This window comes from Schistocerca cancellata, chromosome 11, assembly GCF_023864275.1.
Source record: "Schistocerca cancellata isolate TAMUIC-IGC-003103 chromosome 11, iqSchCanc2.1, whole genome shotgun sequence".
NCBI classification, from domain to species: domain Eukaryota; kingdom Metazoa; phylum Arthropoda; class Insecta; order Orthoptera; family Acrididae; genus Schistocerca; species Schistocerca cancellata.
In genome coordinates, this window is record NC_064636.1 from 168093899 (window position 1) to 168114813 (window position 20915).

The 20915-nt window shown below is 39.3% G+C and overlaps 1 protein-coding gene across 2 annotated transcripts in view; it reads left to right on the forward strand.

Moving 5' to 3' along the window:
• The window catches only part of LOC126108522 (secernin-2), a 114567-nt gene extending 101566 nt beyond the window's left edge, over positions 1-13001 (forward strand). For both annotated transcript variants that reach the window (XM_049913793.1, XM_049913794.1), the window contains exon 7: positions 856-13001. In XM_049913793.1, coding sequence (XP_049769750.1) covers positions 856-1107 — 252 coding nt within the window. In that variant the 3' untranslated portion in view covers positions 1108-13001. The remainder of the gene's footprint in view (positions 1-855) is intronic.
• The last annotated feature ends 7914 nt before the right edge of the window (positions 13002-20915 follow it).

Here is a 20915-nt window from a genome sequence, read left to right on the forward strand (position 1 = left end):
AAAAAGGTACTATTCATTTTTCTCTAGGAGTAATAGTTTGCATGAAGAGAGTGCGCAGTGTGCATGCACTGTACCTTAGGTGTTTTTTGTAGGACAATTTGAGGTAGTTTCCCATCGGGATACACCCAAGTGTTCTTTATCAAATTACTCATCTCACCTTCCTATACACTACTGTGATACATTGTTAAACAAGGACAATGCCTGAGTAATACAGAAAATACATAACAATGTATGTTAAATGTGTTCTATCTTGGAAACCATTCAGAGTAGGCCATATGTCCATTTGAAGCTTTTCATTCAGAATCACCAATACAGGCATGTAAACCACCCCCCATCCCCCTCGCCCTCTCTCTCTCTCTCTCTCTGTGTGTGTGTGTGTGTGTGTGTGTGTGTGTGTGTGTGTGTGTGTGTGTGTGTGTGTTTAAAAATGTATCAAAATTTGTAAGTTTTCAGAGCCAGTGGTTCCTTCTTCTGATGGAACTGAAGGGGAAGGAAGAGACATGGAGGGAAAGGACTGGAAATAGTGCAAGTTCAGAAAAGTCGCTCAGAACACTGGGTCAGGGGAGACTTACTTGACAGGATGAGAAGGAAAGACTGATTGTTGGGGACGGCATAGTACAAGATTGGAAAAACTAAGCTTTGTATCTATCCAATTGTTTTATATATTTCCAAAAATTGATTATTTGTGTGTGTGTGTGTGTGTGTGTGTGTGTGTGTGTGTGTGTGTGTGTGTGTGTGTGTGAGAGAGAGAGAGAGAGAGAGAGAGAGAGAGAGAGAGAGAGAGAGAGAGAGAGAGAGAGAGATGTACCATATCTTGAAGTGTCAGAAGTGCCGAACATTCTTTCTCGCCCGCAGGTAGTGCCGCGCTTCCAGACTCCGGTCGACCGCGAGCACACGCTGTACCGCCTGCACGCGGCTGTGGCGGCGAAGGCGGCCGGCGGCTACGAGTGCCCGCCGGTGCTGAAGCTCCTGCGCCAGATGGAGGACGACTGCGTCGCCGAGGTGGAGGCGTTCGTCGACGGCTTTTCGCGCGGCGAGGGTGACCTCTCGGAAGTGGACGACCTGCTCAAGGACTGTGTGGAGACGGAAGTGAAGTTCTACAAGTAAGGTGGCGGTTTGGGAAGGGAGCAGTGTCAGTGTGCCCCCAGCTGCCAGAGTAGTCCGTTCCCACAAAAAATGTGCGGCGATCCACCCTGTACCGGTACAGAATATGTACTCTGGTCACCTACCGGTGAAAGTGCAGCGAGGGAACGGTAAACGTCAAACGCGGGCCGTTGTTGGAGGAACTACTCTCGCCGTGTCCTTGTTAACCCAAATATGCCTCGCTCGTAAGGGATCTGCCTTTCTGACGAGTACTCCGTCGTCTACTACAGCTCTGATGACTGTGCTGAAATAGTGCAGTGTCTTTCCTCTACAGTTATCCACTTCGTAGTTTCTTCACGGCATAGGACAGAAAATGTACGAAGTATTGTGGGAGAAACTTCTGTAACTCCTCTGCCGCCAATATCGAAACGGTTACTTGTGCAGCATTTACATCTCGGGGATGCAGTTGTGTGCACTATCTCTGACAAACCGTAAATGCCACACTGCGTGCTTTTGCTATTACTGTATAGTATTAGCTTACGTTAAATTCGTGTTTTCGTGAGCCGGTCAATCTTGACTGGATCGTAACCTGCTCCTTATCTCTTATAAACTGTGATTGTAATCGGATTACTGTCCTTCGTGCAGTTACCGCAGTCGTACAAAATTTGAGGTTTCTTATTTGTGCCCTCGGGAATAATGTTGGCCAACTTCTGTCTCAGTGCTGTTGACATTCGTGTGGACAGTCCACTGCACTGCCCAGGCACCAGTGTATGGTGGGCTTTATAATGAGAAGACCTTATTCCAGTTGTACACATAACCACTTCCACACAATTCTTCAGTAGTCTTTTACTGACTCTGAGCCATATGGAACTTGATTGTGGCCTGACCTGTAGTTCAGTATGGGAAACCTGTTTAAAAGATTAGCTTCACTGTACATATTAGTAGGTTGCATAAAATCTTGTACTTTCTGCTGCAGAGAGGGTTCATTATTGTAGGTCTGACTGAAGCTACTAAATGAAACAAGTTCTCGACTAAACGTTTATCCTGTGTTATTGTTTTAATAATACACGACTGCTACCGAGTCCATTGTAATACACGGATCTTGATGCAAGAATGCACATTTGCTGGCAATTCAAATTATCAGGTTCAAACACAAAGCCCACTCTCCCAGTAGTAGCCAACACCGATATAGAACTCGTTGCCTGCGTCCGAAGATCCACAAGTTTTAACAGTCGCTAAACATTTTAAATTTTCAGTAGTGTTACCAGATTTTGTAGGCTTCACATCAACTGCCTCAGTTCACTTGTAAACAGGGCACAAGAACAGTGGTTTGTTGGGGTGTGGGTTGAGGATGTTAATATTGATACGTAATATACATCAGTTCACAGTTTACGTAACCTCCCACGCATTTAATGTCGGTGTGTTCTTACACTTATAAAGGATGTCACTGTGATGTGTACATGTCAGAGTATTTTTCAAGTTTGGCCCGTCCTGAAGCACAGTCTTTTGCAATATACTGTTTGATAATGATTTCCAGGCAAAAATTTCAGTTGTGAAAATAATTTCTATAGTGACTGGTGAAAAGATGTTTCAAAAAACCTCTATTTACGTATACTGCCCAACATTACACGTTTTGGTCTATGCCAGCATTGGAATCTGAAAGATAAGAATAAACAAAACAAATAAGAAGCAATTTTTTACAGAAAGATACAATTCTTCGTATTTATGAAATTAAATGTACCGCAGGTAACAGGACATTCTCTATTTTCTGTCCACTTATTTCATAACTATTTTTAACTCTTAACCAACCCCTCCTTTAATTTTTCAATTCATTATCACCTTTATAATTACGGCACAATATGTTGTTGTCGATTGTTCTTAATGGATTGTTGACTTTATGCAGTTCACTTGTATTGTGTGTTTTAAAATTTATTGATTCATCATAATCATTTTCTTCTTATCTCTGTCCTCACTGAACAGGAAATTACTCTTGACAGTTTTCGCTTTAACATCTTTCTTGAATGAGATCATATTCTTTTTCACCTCCTTGGTACTGGTTTCTTCTAAAAAAAATTGCATACAGTGTCAGCATATAAGAACACTCTACAATTATTCTATTTGTCTTTTGAGTTTTAAAGCAAAAATGAGATTACAAATGTCATCCAAAACGTCAGAGGGAAAAGTGCCTGACAATGCTTGTGGGGGACACCTGGCAGAAGAAAAATTATAATCTCTATATAAAATTGTTTGTAACTTGTTCTCGGTATTATCTCACACATTCTGATTATAGAATTGATCAAAACTTGTAAAGTTTATGGTACATGTATATAAGTCTTTGAGATGAACATTATAGTGATAAGTTGAGAACATTGTACACCTGTGCATAGAGGCTCCTTGTACACAAACTGATTGAAATGATTGTATCTTCACATTATTATGGTGTACATCATAAGTCTTCGAGGAATAAGGTTGTAGTTCTGGTTATCAATTCAGATACTGCTTTGATGCAGTTCTCCACACCATTCTAGTTTCTTTTCTCCCTGATTCGACTCGGTACTACTTCTACATCTGCACATGTATTGTGCAAACTATTGTAAAGTACACGGTAAAGGGTACGTGCGGGCTGTACCCACTGCAATTGCGTATGCACCGTGGGAAGAATGACTACCTAAGTGCCTATGGGTACTGTAATTAGTCTAATCTCATCTCAGCTGCCCCTTCAGTAAAAACAGCACTAGATTCTTCACTTAATACTGGTTCTTTTAGTTAGCCAGTCTGCTGTCTAATCTTCACCCACATTTTGGAAGCTTCTGTTCTCTTCTTATCTAAACTGCTTATTGTCTACATTCCACAAGAAAAATACAATCAGAAAAGAATTCCCAACCCTTAAATTCACTGAATCTTGGCAAGTTTGTTTTTCAGAAATGCCTTTATGTCATTACGAGTCCGCGTCTTATACACTTTCTGGCCATCACCAGTTATTTTGCTACCCAAATAGCACAACTTGTCTACTACTCCCAATGTCTTGTTCTTCAGCTAATCCCCTCAGTATCACCTGTTTTAATTCAACCACATTCTGTCGGTCATTGATAAGATCCATTACAGTTGAATAAATTTTATTTCCCAGTAAAAGGAGAGCATAACCAGGTTTCGGGACAAAAGACTAGTCTTCAGATGCATCTGAAAAATTACCTCTAATACATGACTATACATATTCTCAAACTTTAAAAAACCAACAGAACTTCTTCTAATATTAAAAAAAGGACATCACCTATACGTGTAGAAAATGTCTACGGGAGTCAACTAACAAGGGTTAATTCAGTGATTTCGTGGTACATGACACACAAGCAAAAGATCCCTCGTATATTCCTAAGCCTTATGGGAAACCTCTCAAAGACCGAGCCTGCATAAAACAACCTATAAAAGAGCACAGCAGCCCCAGGTAACACCAAAAGATAAATTTAGTAATGACCCTACATCCTATAAAACACAACACAAACTTACAATGACCCAGACTTAAAGATGTCAATAACACACTTCTGCATAAAGCGAGGTAACTGATACTCGCACACTGGCTTCAGAAAGAGATAAAATACATAGTCACTGCACCTACAGGCATCACTTTTTAAATGATATGTATTTATGTAAGAATCTGACTTACCATAACTTTTTACACATCTGCGTAGTTCAGCACCAACTGCACACTGACATTAAAATGCCAGGTGACTAGCCACTTTGCCATCATGTAAGCAAATGCACCACACGCACTTTCCCGTGGCTAAGCTGTGTCCTATTATCCCTGTTGTCGTCGTACCCTAAACCTCTAGAAATGCATCATTGTCATTGTGCTAACCCCATTCGTGTCAGAGATACACACTGTTATTACACACATCATTTTCAGATGGTCCTGAAGGTGGAACTGATGTCCTGAAATACCCTTGTACTCTACTTTTATTGGAAAATAAAATTTATACGACTGCAGCAGATGTTATAAACCATGAATAATATACACAACCACTGTGGATGTCCTATTATGAGAAACACATTCTGTTTTCTTTGTTTCACTTTTATTGCTATTTGTCACATAACCTCTTTTTAAGAAGCTAACCATTCTTTTCAGCTGACCTGCCAAGTCATTTACTGCCTTTTGACAGAATTGCAAAATCATTGCCAAACATGAAAGCTGTCTTTCTTCTCCCAGATTTTCAATTCACTTTTTAAATTTCTCCTCGGTACTCTTTCTGTCTGCTCATTGTACAAATTGAATTACAACAGTAGGCTACAACCTTGCCTCACTCCCTTCTCAGGTGCCGGCCATTGTGGCCGTGCGGTTCTAGGTGCTTCAGTCCGGAACCGCGCTGCTGCTACGGTTGCAGGTTCGAATCCTGCCTCGGGCGTGGGTGTGTGTGATGTCCTTAGATTAGTTAGGTTTAAGTAGTTCTAAGTCTAGGAGACTGATGACCTCAGATGTTAAGTCCAATAGTGCTCAGAGCCATTTTTGAGCCTTCTCAGGTACTACCTTAAGTACACGCCCTTCAACTTTTATATGATTAGCCCAAATTATCTTTGAATGACTGAAGAGAGAAGTGTACAGATTAGAATTTTCATTACACCAGTGTGGTTTATCCTGGAGTAGCAGGAACTTTCGGGCCTCTAGCCATTTGCGAACTGTAATTGTGTATGTACCAGAGAAACACTCCACAGAAAATATTTCTTTACAATAAGTGTTAATCTGGCCTTCCAACTCAAAAAATAAGTATAATAAAAAGTCTCTCTCATAGAATGCAAAAAAACCATATAGAATAAGGTTTTTTGTTTAGTTCAAGGAAGAGGAGAAGGACTTAAAAGAATTCGAAATCACAGAAAATATGCTTACAGGTGAAACTGAAAGAAAGGCCGGAGACAAGCAAGAGTGTTCCAAGTCAAAATCAAAACTAAATGAACAATCCAAATCTCTGAAGAAAATGAAGAAGAGAAGAAAGCAAAACCAGAAAGTATGAAACAATACTAAGCAAATACAAAGGCATAAAATACTAAAAAGTGATGGCTCTAGTATATGCAAAGTTGGGTGAATCGGAAGAGGAGGAGGTGTTAACAAATATAAGAATGATTTCTGAATAATAAAACCATTTTAAATATCTGCCATAGGCTGTCAAATTGTTTATATGAGATGACTTTTGTTGCATCATGCATTAAAGCACTTTAGTGGTCAGTTTTGGCCTATGGTAATTTCAAATGCCTTTAATAAGAACACCAAAAATGTAGAAAAATAAACCACTCCTGATATCATCACACTTTGCATATTATAATTGCTGTTATATTACTTACAGTAGCATCAGTGATGTGTATTTCATATTTAAAAACTCTTTACTGCTGTGTGCGAACATAGACTTGTTCCCACTCACACATTCCAAATAAGCATATATGCACATCACATACTAAATATAGAAATGCATTTTGTGACATGTCATATAACTAAACTGCTGTTGACAGATGGCTTTAAAGTCCTTGCTTAATGTATTTAGCAGCACAGTGTGTCCATTTGCTTCCACAGACATAAACACAGTCAGTATAAAAATGTGGGAATGGGCAACAAGCAATGAATATGTTTAGACAGCGACATTTTACAAGATCAGTGTATAGCAGGGGATAGAGAGGGAGGGGAGAGGGAGAGGTAGAGGTATAGAGCGCTACAGTTGTTGGACCGCAGTTTTCCGTGCATTATATGCCTGGCGCTATTCTTAATGAAGAAAAATTTCATAGTGCAAGTTAAAATGGCTTATTGCAATGTTAATAGTACAGTCAGCTATACTCTTTGTTAGCGCGTAAAATATATTGATGTTACAGATGATCTTCTGTACTAGACTTTACAATGTCTCTAAGACAAGTGACTATGTCAACTGTGAAGTTGCCCAAATTTCCCAGGTTGTTTGAATGAAAGTGAAAAAATGTAACACCCATCACCAGTTAGATGTAACAGAGTTGCTAGCTCCGTGCCTGCTGTTGCATGTTGCACTGAACTGACGTCTTCAGTCACACGTGTGCTGCAGCTGTGTGCTCCACAGCTCCTGTGGCACACTGACACTGGTTTTGAACAAAAAGAATGCAGGATATGGCAGCTCGGTCTATAGAACCGTGACTGTTTTAAGTGAACGTGTGAACTGAAATGCTCTCTTTCTGAAATCGGAAGCGACAATAATCGCAAATCACAACAGGAACAAGTGTGGTACAGCAGTAAATGTTATACGGTGAATGCTTAAAGTGGATAGTCTGCAGACAGCAGTGTGTGGTGCGGCGAGTAGGTTACTTCACTGGTTTAAAGTTTTGATTCCGTGTTTAATCACGTGAGCCTGGCAACTAATGTGGCAGTCAGCCAGAAAGCGAAGGGAAACATCCTGACCTTAGTTTCCAGTCTGCACGGCCACATTCCGGTCCAGCCCACTGAAAGAAAAGTGTCTATTTCCCACGTCTTTGCGGGATCAGGACTGTGACTTCAGTAAAAGTTTAAAGTTCCAATCGAGATTTAATTTAATTTAATTAAAGTTTCTCACAAACAACACTTAAAATTGCGTTATGTCCAATTGAAAAAAAGTCTTTCTAATCTAACAGCACCTTTAGAAGTTCAGAGGCGACCTCTACGGTAACTTCCTACCAGATTGTTTTTCGCCCTGGCTAACGTCACTCGATTGAAAGTTCTCAATAAATGTTCAAAATTTAATGTGGAAATAAATTCACCACTTGCCACGCGGAATTGAATTTCACACGGTTGGCACACTGACAGTTATTTTACCGAATTCTAAACAATCCTGGACGGCGTACAGTAATACGTGTTGGTCGGATCTGTAAAAGAAGTGGTGCTGTTAGTGAAGGTATTTATGTGCCAGAAGTATAGTTTCTTTTCTCCTTTTTTAATTTTTATATATTTATTTATCCCCCCTCCCCCACCTTTGATCCATAAGTGGCACATAATCTTAGAGTAGCTGATGATTACGTGGTAGAAGTAATTGCTTTTCTCTTTACATTGCCGTATTTCACTACTTTCTCTCACAACACCTTGAAAGAATCGGTAATTACCATTACCTATACTCCAGTCTCGAAACAAATATTCATCCTCTGAAGGAAGTTATGTTTGAAGAAATGTCTAGTTTTTCTCTTCCAGTGCTGTCGTCCATTTTTTCACCCGTAATGACCGTTTGCTTCTTCCCGTGTTGTTCACTGTGATGGCATATAAAGCAGTGGCAGTGCCGATTTCCTATTAGCACTCGGTGCCACGACAGTGCGTGCAGTACTCTGGTGTGTCCAGCTGAGTGCGGCTTTCCTGTTCACTTTGGTGCAGCCTTTGTTGCGTGCTTGGGGTCACTGAACAGAAATTATAAATGTAAATGGCAGTAGGAAAGAGGAAGGATAAGATACGTGTAGGAGGTCTTCTCAACAGTCCAAATTGTGGTTACCTCATTTGTACTTAGAATTCAGGCCACTAATTTTGAACATTACCAAATATTACTTTGGGGAGAATAATGTGCCAGCAGCTAGCTCGAGGGAAAGAAGTAATATCTCCATGGAGAACATAACTTTATGGAGGACTGCAACATTTTGTGGAATGACTTAATGCCAAAAGTATATGCTGGCATCAGGTTAATACTTACAACTTGCGTTTGTGATCTTGAAGGTGCCAAATACTGAATCTGAGTAAATGTATAATTTTTTCCCCCTGGCGTCAGTAATCTTTTACCAGTGTTCGAAACCTGTCTTAATTTTGAGATGCTCTGTTCATTTTCGCAAAGTTCTTATCGGCATAAATTGTGAGAGAACTATAAATAATAGCTGTTACTAATACTGAAAACTGTTGCTGTTAACAGTATTGATGTGGCAGGTATACCATATTTATTAACCCTTCAAACCGGTAGCACTGCTCAAACCTAGTCTATTAGTGAGGTTTTTATACAGGCAGCTGGTAAAGGAATGCAGTGTTTTATTGGAATTGCATTAGTGTGGTAATAACTTACCCAAAATTAAAGAAATGTCCAAAAATTGTTAACAATATACAGTTTTTACATTTAAAACAAAAGCAGTCACAAGAAATGAATGTTCTGTGCCACGCTTGAAGCAGTCGAAAACAGAGTGCTAGGTCAATGTTTCCCCGTGAGATTCCACCAATTATATTTTGAGAAATAGCCTACAATTTACATATGCTTTATTATTTGTCTTCTCATCTGCTTGATAAACTATAAGTGCAATGTCCACTGAAGCATTAATTTGTGTTCTAAACGTTTTTGTGTTCCACTTTTCCCTTTGCCTGCTAATGGGCTTAGAAACCAGTAATGCATTGAGTACTGAAATATTCATTAGCCTTCTAAAAACTTTCGTGTTCCACTTTACCCTTTTTTGTTTCTTTGAGGGTAGTTTGTAGTTAAGAATTTCTTCTGAAATGTTCAGTTCTCAATGAAGACTGTAATGGTGTGTCAGCATAGATTAGGAATACTATAAAGTGACTATTTGGGTGTGCTAACATGCATTGCTTCCAAAAGTCATGTGACTATGGTGCAATATAAGGTTTGCCGGTAAGTGCCCTATGTGGGACAGGCAAGTCTCGTTCAAAAGTACCTCCTATTTTGTAAGGGGACTGATGACCCCAGATGTTAAGTCCCTTAGTGCTTAGAGCCAGTATCTGGAATGAACTTGGCTTAAAGCTACAAGGGTGTTTTGTTTTGTTTACAAAAAGTGTCACAGCTCAGATATTGTTAACTGTTTTGCTGTAGGTTTTGTATTGCACTTGATCGTATTGACAAGTGTGTTTTAACAAGTTTTATTGCGGCAACATTGCGAAAGGCTTCCTAGTTTGCCAAAGTGAAAGTGTTCATCACATCAAATTTGGAGGTATTATGTGGAGCAAATTAGAAATTTATGACACACTCAAATATTTAAGGAACGAAACTCTTTAGTTTATCCTTTCTGGCACATTAAGTTTAATCTTCTTTCAGTTTATGCGAACTAAATTATTAATTGTGCATACTCATTCACCATGACGAGTATTAGGACTGCAGCTTCCTGTTGTGAGTAATTTAAATAAGCACAGTGGTTTAAATGCCTGTGTAATCCAGAAGTAATGGTTCACACTGCCGTGTATAAATTGTCTCGAAATGGCAACATTGCTCGAAATGTGTGTGCATTTAACAGACTGAGTGGCAGCTCGCTCCCGCACTACAGAACTTAACTGTCTCCTGTCTCGTAATGTGCAGCCGTATGGACACATACAAAATAGCCCTTCAACCTTAACTCTTTTATTATATTATTTCTCATTGTTAATCAACATGTGTGGCACCTCTCCCTTTTTTGTAGCTGTAAAAGGGACATTTTGGCACCCTTGCTCTTTATTAATAAATACATATGTGTAAAACCATAGCAAATACATGTAATATTAAAGTATTGGTCCGTGCAACATGCAAACAACATTTGATATTAAAACATAGGTTTCATCCACTGACAATGTCAGTCTCACTGAAATCTTTCAGGGGAACTGCTGTCACCATATAGAATTCTTAAAAACAGATGATTGGTCTGAGTTGCAGCAGCCTTCCTTTGCCCTGAGAAAGGCTGCTGCAATTTGGCCGAAAATTGAGTTTATTTTAATAGTGTAAGTATTTTATAGAATGTTGCAGTAGTTTGGCCAGAAGTATCCTTCTCTGTGTGGGTCAGCAGAGAGTGCCCTGCATTTAGCTGACAGGATGATGTCGCTAATTGTCAAGTCGGCACACACACACACACACACACACACACACACACACACACAGCTTGGGAATGTATACACTGCTTCCTAGTTTGAGGGTTAAAAAATAGGATTTTTCCTTTGTGCTTACATTTTTATTTAGGTAAACTTGTGGTGCTTACTTTCCTTACGATCTATTTTGAAAGTTTCCGAATGTTTAGTGAATAAAGTGAACTATTGATTTGGGGGTATAGCAGTTTAAATCACTGTCCACCCATACAGATTTACATTTTCAGTGATTTCCCCTGTATCATCTAAGACAAATGTTGGGATTGTCCCTTTAAAAAAGGCCACTGCCAATTTCCTTTCTGTATTTGTGTTTCTGGCCCATTTCTAATGACATCACCATAAAAGAGATGTTAAGCCCTAATGTTATGTTTTTCCTGTTTTAGTTGCTTGAGAACTGCTTGTAAAAACCTTAGATTGGAGCCTCAGTCTGAGCTACAGCTCTACTCTGTTATAGAGGAGAATTCCAGTGAAGGCGTCTCCTCTTACTCCTCTTACAGGAAGGCATTGAAAATTAATTTTGTCAGGTTAGCCTTCTTGCCACGTCTGCTGTGTCCTTAGATATTAATGTTTGCTACTCATGATGTAGAGAAGATTTTGAACAGCAGTCAGGCAGTTTAAAAGTAGACTCTCATTGTTGTTGGTTTTTTTTTTTTTTTTTTGTTTTTAACTGTTCGACAAAGTCCTTCATCTGATGACTGTCAAAGATGGTATGCTCTTAAATCTGTCTGCTGTGTGGTATCTGCTCTATGTAGTGATTAAAAATCTATTCTAATTTGTATTGTTATTCTATCACAAATTTTCCATTGCTTCAATGTGTAACATTTCTCATATGTGTTGTAGGTAAGGAAAGAGTTGGTATAATGTTTTTGTTAAAGTAGATAGTTGGCATATCTATTTAATGTATCTGCTTCAAATGTGTTAGTTCAGCAAAGAGAGAATAGATTATTATTATTATTATTATTATTATTATTATTATTATTACAGTTGTTAATTTTCTATAGTCTGAGGGTGCTCTTCAGCCACGAGGTGCATGTTCTGGTGCAAGGCTCTGGATATGACACGCTTTAGTGACACGCTTGTCAGAGCTTTAGTGATAATGTATAGCTTTACACTGACTCTAGTGGTGTGACGTCTAGTCATATTTTGCCAATGTTCTTTTTATCTATAGCTTTATGGGAAATAATGGCTGCAATTCTGGAGAGGTTGTGGTGACATTTTAAGCTCTTTGTCACAATTTATATTTAGTGTCATTAGCTTATAGAAGGATTAATAATCTTCTTATATAAGGACTTTGTTATGCTTCATATTCCTTCCCATTCATCCCGTTCCTCATACACTCCCATCCCAAACCCCACTCCCCACCCCACCCCTCCTGTCAGAAAAATAATGTGAACATTTCCCCTTCAAAATACCATTAATTCTCATGCAGAAAATTTTAACACACAATTTTTATGAACATTTACACTCTATACTTCAGTTAGTATAAATTGGGCTTAATGTTGTCATTATTTTCTAAGGAAAGTAGATAACATTCCATATACAGATACCAGTGAGAAAATTTGGAAATTTGTATTAATCATAGCTGTAGCACAATTTCTTACCACTATTTGCATTTAGCTGTGATATATAGCGTAATATCTGCTGTAGTGACGGAGAAGTAGGATTGTCATTTTAAGTGAGGATGTAACAATTTGTAGAATGGGAACGTATTCTGAGAACACAACTGTACGCACAGGTGCAGATGAGCACTTTGTTTGAGAGTCATATTTCAGATGTTGTAAGTTACTAATTAGTGAATTAGATGCAGCTGTTCGGGTGATATTATCTTTGTTTATCCATTTAAGTGTTGTAGCACGTGTATTCTTTGTATTGTTGGGAGATGGTCACGAGTGTGTGTAACTGTGACACAGACCTTTTAATATGGACAAATTGTTTACTATATATTTTACTTACATTTGCAAGAGCTTTTACATGTTGGTAATAAATACGTAAAAAGTAATACTTACGTGAGCATGTATGGTTTCATGGAAAATGTATCCTCATTACCCTTTTCCAGAAAGTTCAGTAATAAAGCATGTTGTAATCTGGTTTTAGTGTATAAGAATTAACAATGTGGGAAATAATTAAAAATTTGGTGAAAATATCATTTGGATAGTTATTTTTGTTCTCATTCACTATTTCCCTCTACGACTGACTGGTCCCGGGCCAAAAATTTGAACACTGTGTTGTAAATACATTAAAAGCTACTTTTTTTTTTTTTTTTTTTTACTTTCCTGTAAAGCACTGATATTGTTTTGATTCAGATTTGTACTAGGTCGGTAAGTGCAGGGAACTGTCAGTGTGTGTGTGTGTGTGTGTGTGTGTGTGTGTGTGTGTGTGTGTGTGACAGGCATCTGATTACATGACTGAAATGCTTCTGTTCTTCTGTTCTCGACAACTAAATTCATTGAGACTCTAACAGTAGTTGCAGTGAACTCCAAACTAGTTTGTGCAATGTGTTAAAACTTGAGAACAGGGAAGTGCAACATAATTTAACTTACCTTTCAAATAATTGCTCATGATGGAAGTTGTAGTCATTCCATTAAACTCCTGGATTCTTGATATTATTATTATTATTATTATTATTATTATTATTGCTGTTGCTGCTGCTGCTACTACTACTACTACTACTACTACTACTACTACTACTACTACTTTTATTGTACAAGATGATCTGGAGGATTAACTTCAACTTTCATTTTTGGTAACCATATTAATTTATTTACAGTTAAACAATTCCCTCCCACCCCACGGTCTGGTGCTGTTTCCCTTTGCTACTGTGCTCTGTCACATTAAATTACTCAGTGTCCATCCTTTTCCTTCTCTACCTTCCCAAATTTTGTTGTTGCTTCCCAAACTGCACGCACTCAGACTTCCTTTACAAACAGTCTCATCTCTGCACAAGACACACCTACATGACTCTGTGGATTGTTGGCACAGCATCTCGTGTCCCACATTTTTCTCACCGATATAATTATTCCTGGACCTTTAATTTCATCACACTACCTCCCTTCATCCTCGCATATTTTTGTGTATTTTCCTGTATCTTACTGTGTCACATGCACTTCGTAGCACCACATGACAACGGCCCACCTCCCCCCTCCCTGCCCCTTTCCTTATTCTAGCTTGCCCATGTTGACCTGTTACACCTGTTACCCTCCTCTTCACACACATCTACATACCACCATGCATCCCCCCGTATTATGGATTTTTGTTTATTTTTTTCAGTTTCATCTCATTTTTCACTGTAGGCCCTACTTAATGAGATCTAATCTTTTTTCACTCTAATTCATCATTCTGAAACTTATGTGATTTTCTTGCATGTTTTTCACATTTTTTTCCTCCGCCAAGGATTCTCACTCCTTCCGTTTATGCCATTACAGAAAAGTTTCCCTATCCTTAGCCGCAACCCCGTCCCGTGTACTAAAAAAAGCAGTCTGATTCCAGTGAACAGAGACAGAAGCTGTGGGTGCACAATCAGTTCCTCTTGGTCACACAATGTCAGACTCACTCCAATTTGTGATTTATTACTTCAATACTCATACAGTACAACAGACATATGTACAAAAACCAAGAACTCATAGTAAAAACACAGCAAGAGTGTACAGAAATGTTTAGGAAAGAGAAAATAGTCAGACAAGGACATATACGATCTATTTCTTTCAATTTGTATGATGAATACATTATCAAAACTGAAGGTCTAACAGATATGGAAACTGGAATTAAGATTGGTGGGCATATGGTCAGCAACTTAAGATATGTGGATGACAAAAACACCTACACCAGATACTGAGGAAGACATTGAAAGTATACTGAAAAAATACAAGAGGAATACAAATTTTGACTACAGTAATGAAATCTAATGTGATGACAAAGAAATCATTGAGGAAGTCGATAAAAATGATGCTGTTATTTAGTTAAGCCATTAAGTCAAAATGAATTCTAAAATGATTTACACACTGCATCTGTATGGTGGGAAAATTGGCATTTGACCCTAAAAAATAAAAAAAATTGGGAGGTCCTTCATAGTAGTACAAGAAATAAAAAGTTATAAATTTCTGTTACACAATGAACCTCGCAAATTTAAAGGTTTTTGATTCAACTAAACACCCATGCATTACAATTAGGAAATAACTTATGTTGGAACCATCGCATAGAAGAAAGACATTGTGGAGAAGGAGAGCCAAAGGCTGCATTTTATCGGCAGAGAACCGAGAAGGTGCAACAACGTAACAAACAGATTGCCTACACTACACTTGTCCATTCTTTTCTGGAGTTTTGCTGTGTGGCATGGGACCCTTACTAGATAGGATTGATGGGAGCATCAAAAAAGTTCAAAGAAGAGCAGCTTGTTTCGTATTATCCCAAAATAAGGGAGACTGTGTCGTGGATATGAACAGTAATTTAGGTTGGCAATCTTTAAAACAGACATTTTTCATTGTGGTGAGATCGTGTTATGGTACTTGAATCACCAACTTTCTGCTCTGAATTCCAAAATTTTTTATTTGATCTCACGTACATAGGGAGAAATGACCATTTTAATAAAATGAGATACATCAGAGCTCATGGGGGAATATTTAGGCATTCACTCTTCCCACAGGCCAAAGAACTAAGTGTGAATTACAGAGTAGCTGTATAGATATAGATTTAGATGAATTGTGATGTGAGATGGATCCATGCCAATTGTAAAAAAATTGTTATTCTGCAAAGTAACTGAAATGTGGTTAAGTGACTGAGAGACAAAATGCAGATATGACAGAGGACAGCACACTGGTAGACAATGTAGATTGTATTAAGCCCCTGAAATTGTGCTCATGTAGCTGTGCCTGACTCATCTAATCAGGAAACTAGTACTATCTCTACATCTTAAGTAACACTTGATCACTTTACTAGCACACCTTAGGCACACATGACCGCCAGCTCCTGTAGATCGACATTATGGCCCGAGCTTCTGGAGTTGGCAGTCATGTGTGCGCGAGGTGTTCTTGCTTGTATGAATGAATGGTGTAATCTCTCTCTCTCTCTCTCTCTCTCTCTCTCTCTCTCTCTCTCTCTCTCTCTTTAAAAAAAAGGCTGTGGCAGAAATCTGCGTGTAAGTGTGTTTTTATTGTGTGTGTCTGCTAGCTAAGGTATCTTCTTATTGGTAAGTAGCAATCTATCTTTTCCTATGTTGTTCATATTCCTACCTGGGGTTTCCATTGTTTAATAATATATTTTGACGTGAATAAAGAGACACTTGGGTTGGAATTTAACTTATGCATAGGTCTACAAAGTTTTGTTATGTAATGGACTATGTAATTTCACTGGGGTATATATTTTATGTGCACATATATACAGGGTGGTCCATTGATAGTGACTGGGCCAAATATCTCGTGAAATAAGCATCAAACGAAAAACCTACAAAGTACAAAACTCGTCTAGCTTGAAGGGGGAAACCAGATGCCACTATGGTTGGCCTGCTAGATGGCACTGCCATAGGTCAAACGGATATCAACTGTGTTTTTTAAAATAGGAACCCCCATTTTTATTACATATTCGTGGAGTACGTAAAGAAATATAAATGTTTTAGTTGGACCACTTTTTTCGCTTTGTGATAGATGGCGCTGTAATAGTCACAAACGTGTAAGTACGTGGTATCACGTAACATTACGCCAGTGTTAATGGTATTTGCTTCGCGATACATTACCTGTGTTAAAATGGACTGTTTACCAATTTCGGAAAAGGTCGATATCGTGTTGATGTATGGCTATTGTGATCAAAATGCCCAACGGGCATGTGCTATGTATGCTGCTCGGTATCCTGGATGACATCATCCAAGTGTCCTGACCATTTGCTTGACAGTTACGTTGTTTAAGGAAACAGGAAGTGTTCAGCCACATGTGAAATGTCAACCAACACGTGCAACCTGCAAGTAGCTGTTTTAGCTGCTGTTGCGGCTAATCCACACATCAGTACCAGACATATTGCGCGAGAATCGGGAATCTCAAAAACGTCGGTGTTGAGAAAGCTACATCAACATCGATTGCACCCGTACCAGATTTCTATGCACCAGGAATTGCATGGTGACAACTTTGAACGTCGTGTACAGTTATGCCACTGGGCACAAGAGAAATTACAGAAAGATGACGAGATTTATTGCACACATTCTATTTAGCGACGAAGCGTCATTTACCAACAGCGGCAACGTAAACTGGCATAATATGCACTATTGGGTAATGGAAAATCCACGATGGCTGCGACAAGTGGAACATCAGTGACCTTGGTGGTTTAATGTATGGTGCAGCATTATGGGAGAAAGGATAATTGGCCCCCATTTTATTAGTGGCAATCTAAATGGTGCAGTGTAAGCTGATTTCCTACGTAACGTTCTACCGATGTTACTACAAGATGTTTCACTGCATGACAGAATGGCGATGTACTTCCAACATGACAGATGTCCAGCACATAGTGTGCGGTTGAAGCGGTATTGAATAGCATATTTCATGACAGGTGGATTGGTCGTCGAAGCACCATACCGTGGCCTGCACGTTCACCGGATCTGACGTCCCCGGATTTCTTTCTGTGGGGAAAGTTGAAGGATATTTGCTATCGTGATCCACCGACAATGCCTGACAACATGCGTCAGCGCATTGTCAATGCATGTACGAACATTACGGAAGACGAGCTACTCACTGTTGAGAGGAATGTCGTTACACGTTCACCGGATCTGACGTCCCCGGATTTCTTTCTGTGGGGAAAGTTGAAGGATATTTGCTATCGTGATCCACCGACAATGCCTGACAACATGCGTCAGCGCATTGTCAATGCATGTGCGAACATTACGGAAGACGAGCTACTCACTGTTGAGAGGAATGTCGTTACACGTTCACCGGATCTGACGTCCCCGGATTTCTTTCTGTGGGGAAAGTTGAAGGATATTTGCTATCGTGATCCACCGACAATGCCTGACAACATGCGTCAGCGCATTGTCAATGCATGTGCGAACATTACGGAAGACGAGCTACTCACTGTTGAGAGGAATGTCGTTACACGTTCACCGGATCTGACGTCCCCGGATTTCTTTCTGTGGGGAAAGTTGAAGGATATTTGCTATCGTGATCCACCGACAATGCCTGACAACATGCGTCAGCGCATTGTCAATGCATGTATGAACATTACGGAAGGCGAGCTACTCGCTGTTGAGAGGAATGTCGTTACACGTATTGCCAAATGCATTGAGGTTGATGGACATAATTGTGAGCATTCATTGTATTAATGTGGTATTTACAGGTAATCACGCTGTAACAGCATGCGTTCTCAGAAATGGTAAGTTCACAAAGGTACATGTATCACATTGGAACAACCGAAATAAAATGTTGAAACTTACCTGTGTTCTGTATTTTAATTTAAAAACCTACCTGTTAACAACTGTTCATCTATAATTGAGACCCGTATGTTGGTGACTATTACAGCGCCATCTGTCACAAAGCGAAAAAAGTGGTGCAACTAAAACATTCATATTTCTTTACGTACTTCACGAATATGTAATAAAAAATGGGGGGTCCTATTTTAAAAAACGCACTTGATATCCATTTGACCTACGGCAGCGCCATCTAGCGGGCCGTCTGGTTTTCCCCTTCAAGCTAGACGAGTTTCGTTCTTTGTAGTTTTTTTGTTTGACGCTTATTTCGTGACATATTTGGCTCGGTCATGATCGACGGGCTACCCTGTATAACCTTGGAGTCCATTTTACAATTGCATTTAGCATCAAAGTTTCCTTTTTGTCTTTGGTTCACTGCTGCCACAAACATCGCTCCAAAATGCACAAATAATTGCACACACAAAATGGCCAACTCACTGCAACAGGTGGCAGCCATAATGAACCATCAAACTGTAATTTCCAGAAGACACTCGTTGTGAGCAGTGTGGTGTCATTGAGTTCACAGATGATGAGGCTGCTGCTGCTGCTGCTGCTCATCCTGTGCCAGTCTCGTATGTGCCTCCAGATGCTTCTATCTTGTGCTACTTCCTGCCAATTATTTGTGCCCACACTGTTGCATATTGTTTTAGTTATATTTAACCACATATTCCTGGGTCCTTCCCGTATTCGCTTAACAAATGACTTTTCCTTCAATATTCTTGAAACCCTTGCTCCTCTTTCATTCTCACCATATGGCCTGCCCATTGAAATCGTCTGGAACTTAAAATGCTGCTTATTGTTTCTTGTCATCATAGCATGTGGATTTTTGTGTTGCTTCTCCTCTTCTAGCTGTGCATTTCATTCTCATAATGGATTAGCCCATAAACTTTGTTTCCAAATACTTGTAATTTGCTTCCTCCCCTTTCAGTTAAGCTGTGTTTTACTCCAAAGGCTAGGACTGGTCTGATTAGCATTTTGCAGTATCATTTTCACTTCTGCTGTTCTCTGATTTTGTTCGTCTATCATTGTGTCAGCGTGTTCGAATTTGTTTGCCGATTATTAGATGTGATCGGTTATCTCGTTCATCTCTAGTATCGTGTATTTTGTTTTCTGATTGTTTATTTTTACACTGATCTCGGATGCATCTTCTGCAAGCTCTACAAGTAACTGCCCAGTCTCTTTCACTTTTTCGGTTTGAAGTGTAATTGTATTTATCTATGCCAATATGCCTCTGGTAGCTGCGCCTCCATTGAATCTGGCCGAAAAGTGATTGTTGAAAGTAGGCCTTTTTAAATGTTGTCTACGTCAGGTTTGCACACCTTAATTTCAGTTGTATGTTGAATAACCTCTGTTGTGACCAGATAGTCTCATTTACTGTAATTTATGCATAGGTAGGTGGTTAGCCACGTATTACACTCTGTCAGTGTCCTATAATGTGATTGTTAGATTGCAGGAACCTAACACTGAAGTGACTCAATAGTTTACATGTGGGAAGTAAATCATTAACACGCTAATTACACTGTCCTTGAAATATAACAGTCATAACAACGTGAAAAAATGATATGCACTGTAAGTATAATTTGGAAATAACAGTTCACAGTCCAGTACTATTGTCACAGTTTGCAGAATGCATTACTAGAGAGTAACGCAGTTCTGGAGATTAATTGAAAGTTCAATCACTAAAGATAGTCACTTAATTACAAAATGATCTCCCGGATGCAAAATTTAGATAAAACTCAGCATATTATACGAGTAGTAATTTGTGCCAACTCGTCAGTCATACACCTCTCCCTATCGGCAGACGTAGAGTTTGCGTACTTCGTAACCTGCTGCAGACTGCCTAAAATGGCTCCCAACAACCTGTAAAATTCAACAATGGAAATCCAGGGTGCAATGTAACATTATTATGAAAAGGACAGTTGGTACTCATCATATAGTGGAGATGTCAAGTTGCAGATAGGCACAACAAAAAGACGGCTAGAAAATAAGCTTTCAGCCAAGAAGGCCTCCATTGGAGATAGCGATTGAGTGCCACACGCACACCTCCCCCCCACCCCCTGCCCCACACACAGTGTGGCCTCAGTGGCCAGAGACTGTGTGTGTGTGTGAGAGAGAGAGAGGATAGGACTGTCACAAAGAAGATGGTGGGATCAGCTTCAAATTCCTTGGTTTTGGAACAGGCAAAGATGTCTAACCCAAAAATGTACATGATGATGATGATGATGATGATGATAGCTTTGAAACTGCCACATAGCAGCATTCCTTTAATTTGCATACTCATCTACTGCAGCCAGTGAGATGATTCTGGCACAAAGTGGTGCCAGCTGTTGACATGGCAGTTTCTACTACATCTACATCTATATGCCACAAGGCACCTTATGGTGCATGATGGATGGTAATTCTGGTACCACTGTCATGTTCTCCCTTCTGTTTCATTTGTGAAGGGCATATGGTAAGAATTATAGTCAGTAAAATTCTGTATGCCATCTAATTTCTTTGAATTTGCCCTCATGATTATTTTGCAAGGTTTATATGGGAGGAAGCAATACGTTGCCCGACACTTCCGGGGACATACACTCTCAGAATTTTGATAGTAAACATTTCCATCGTGACACACGA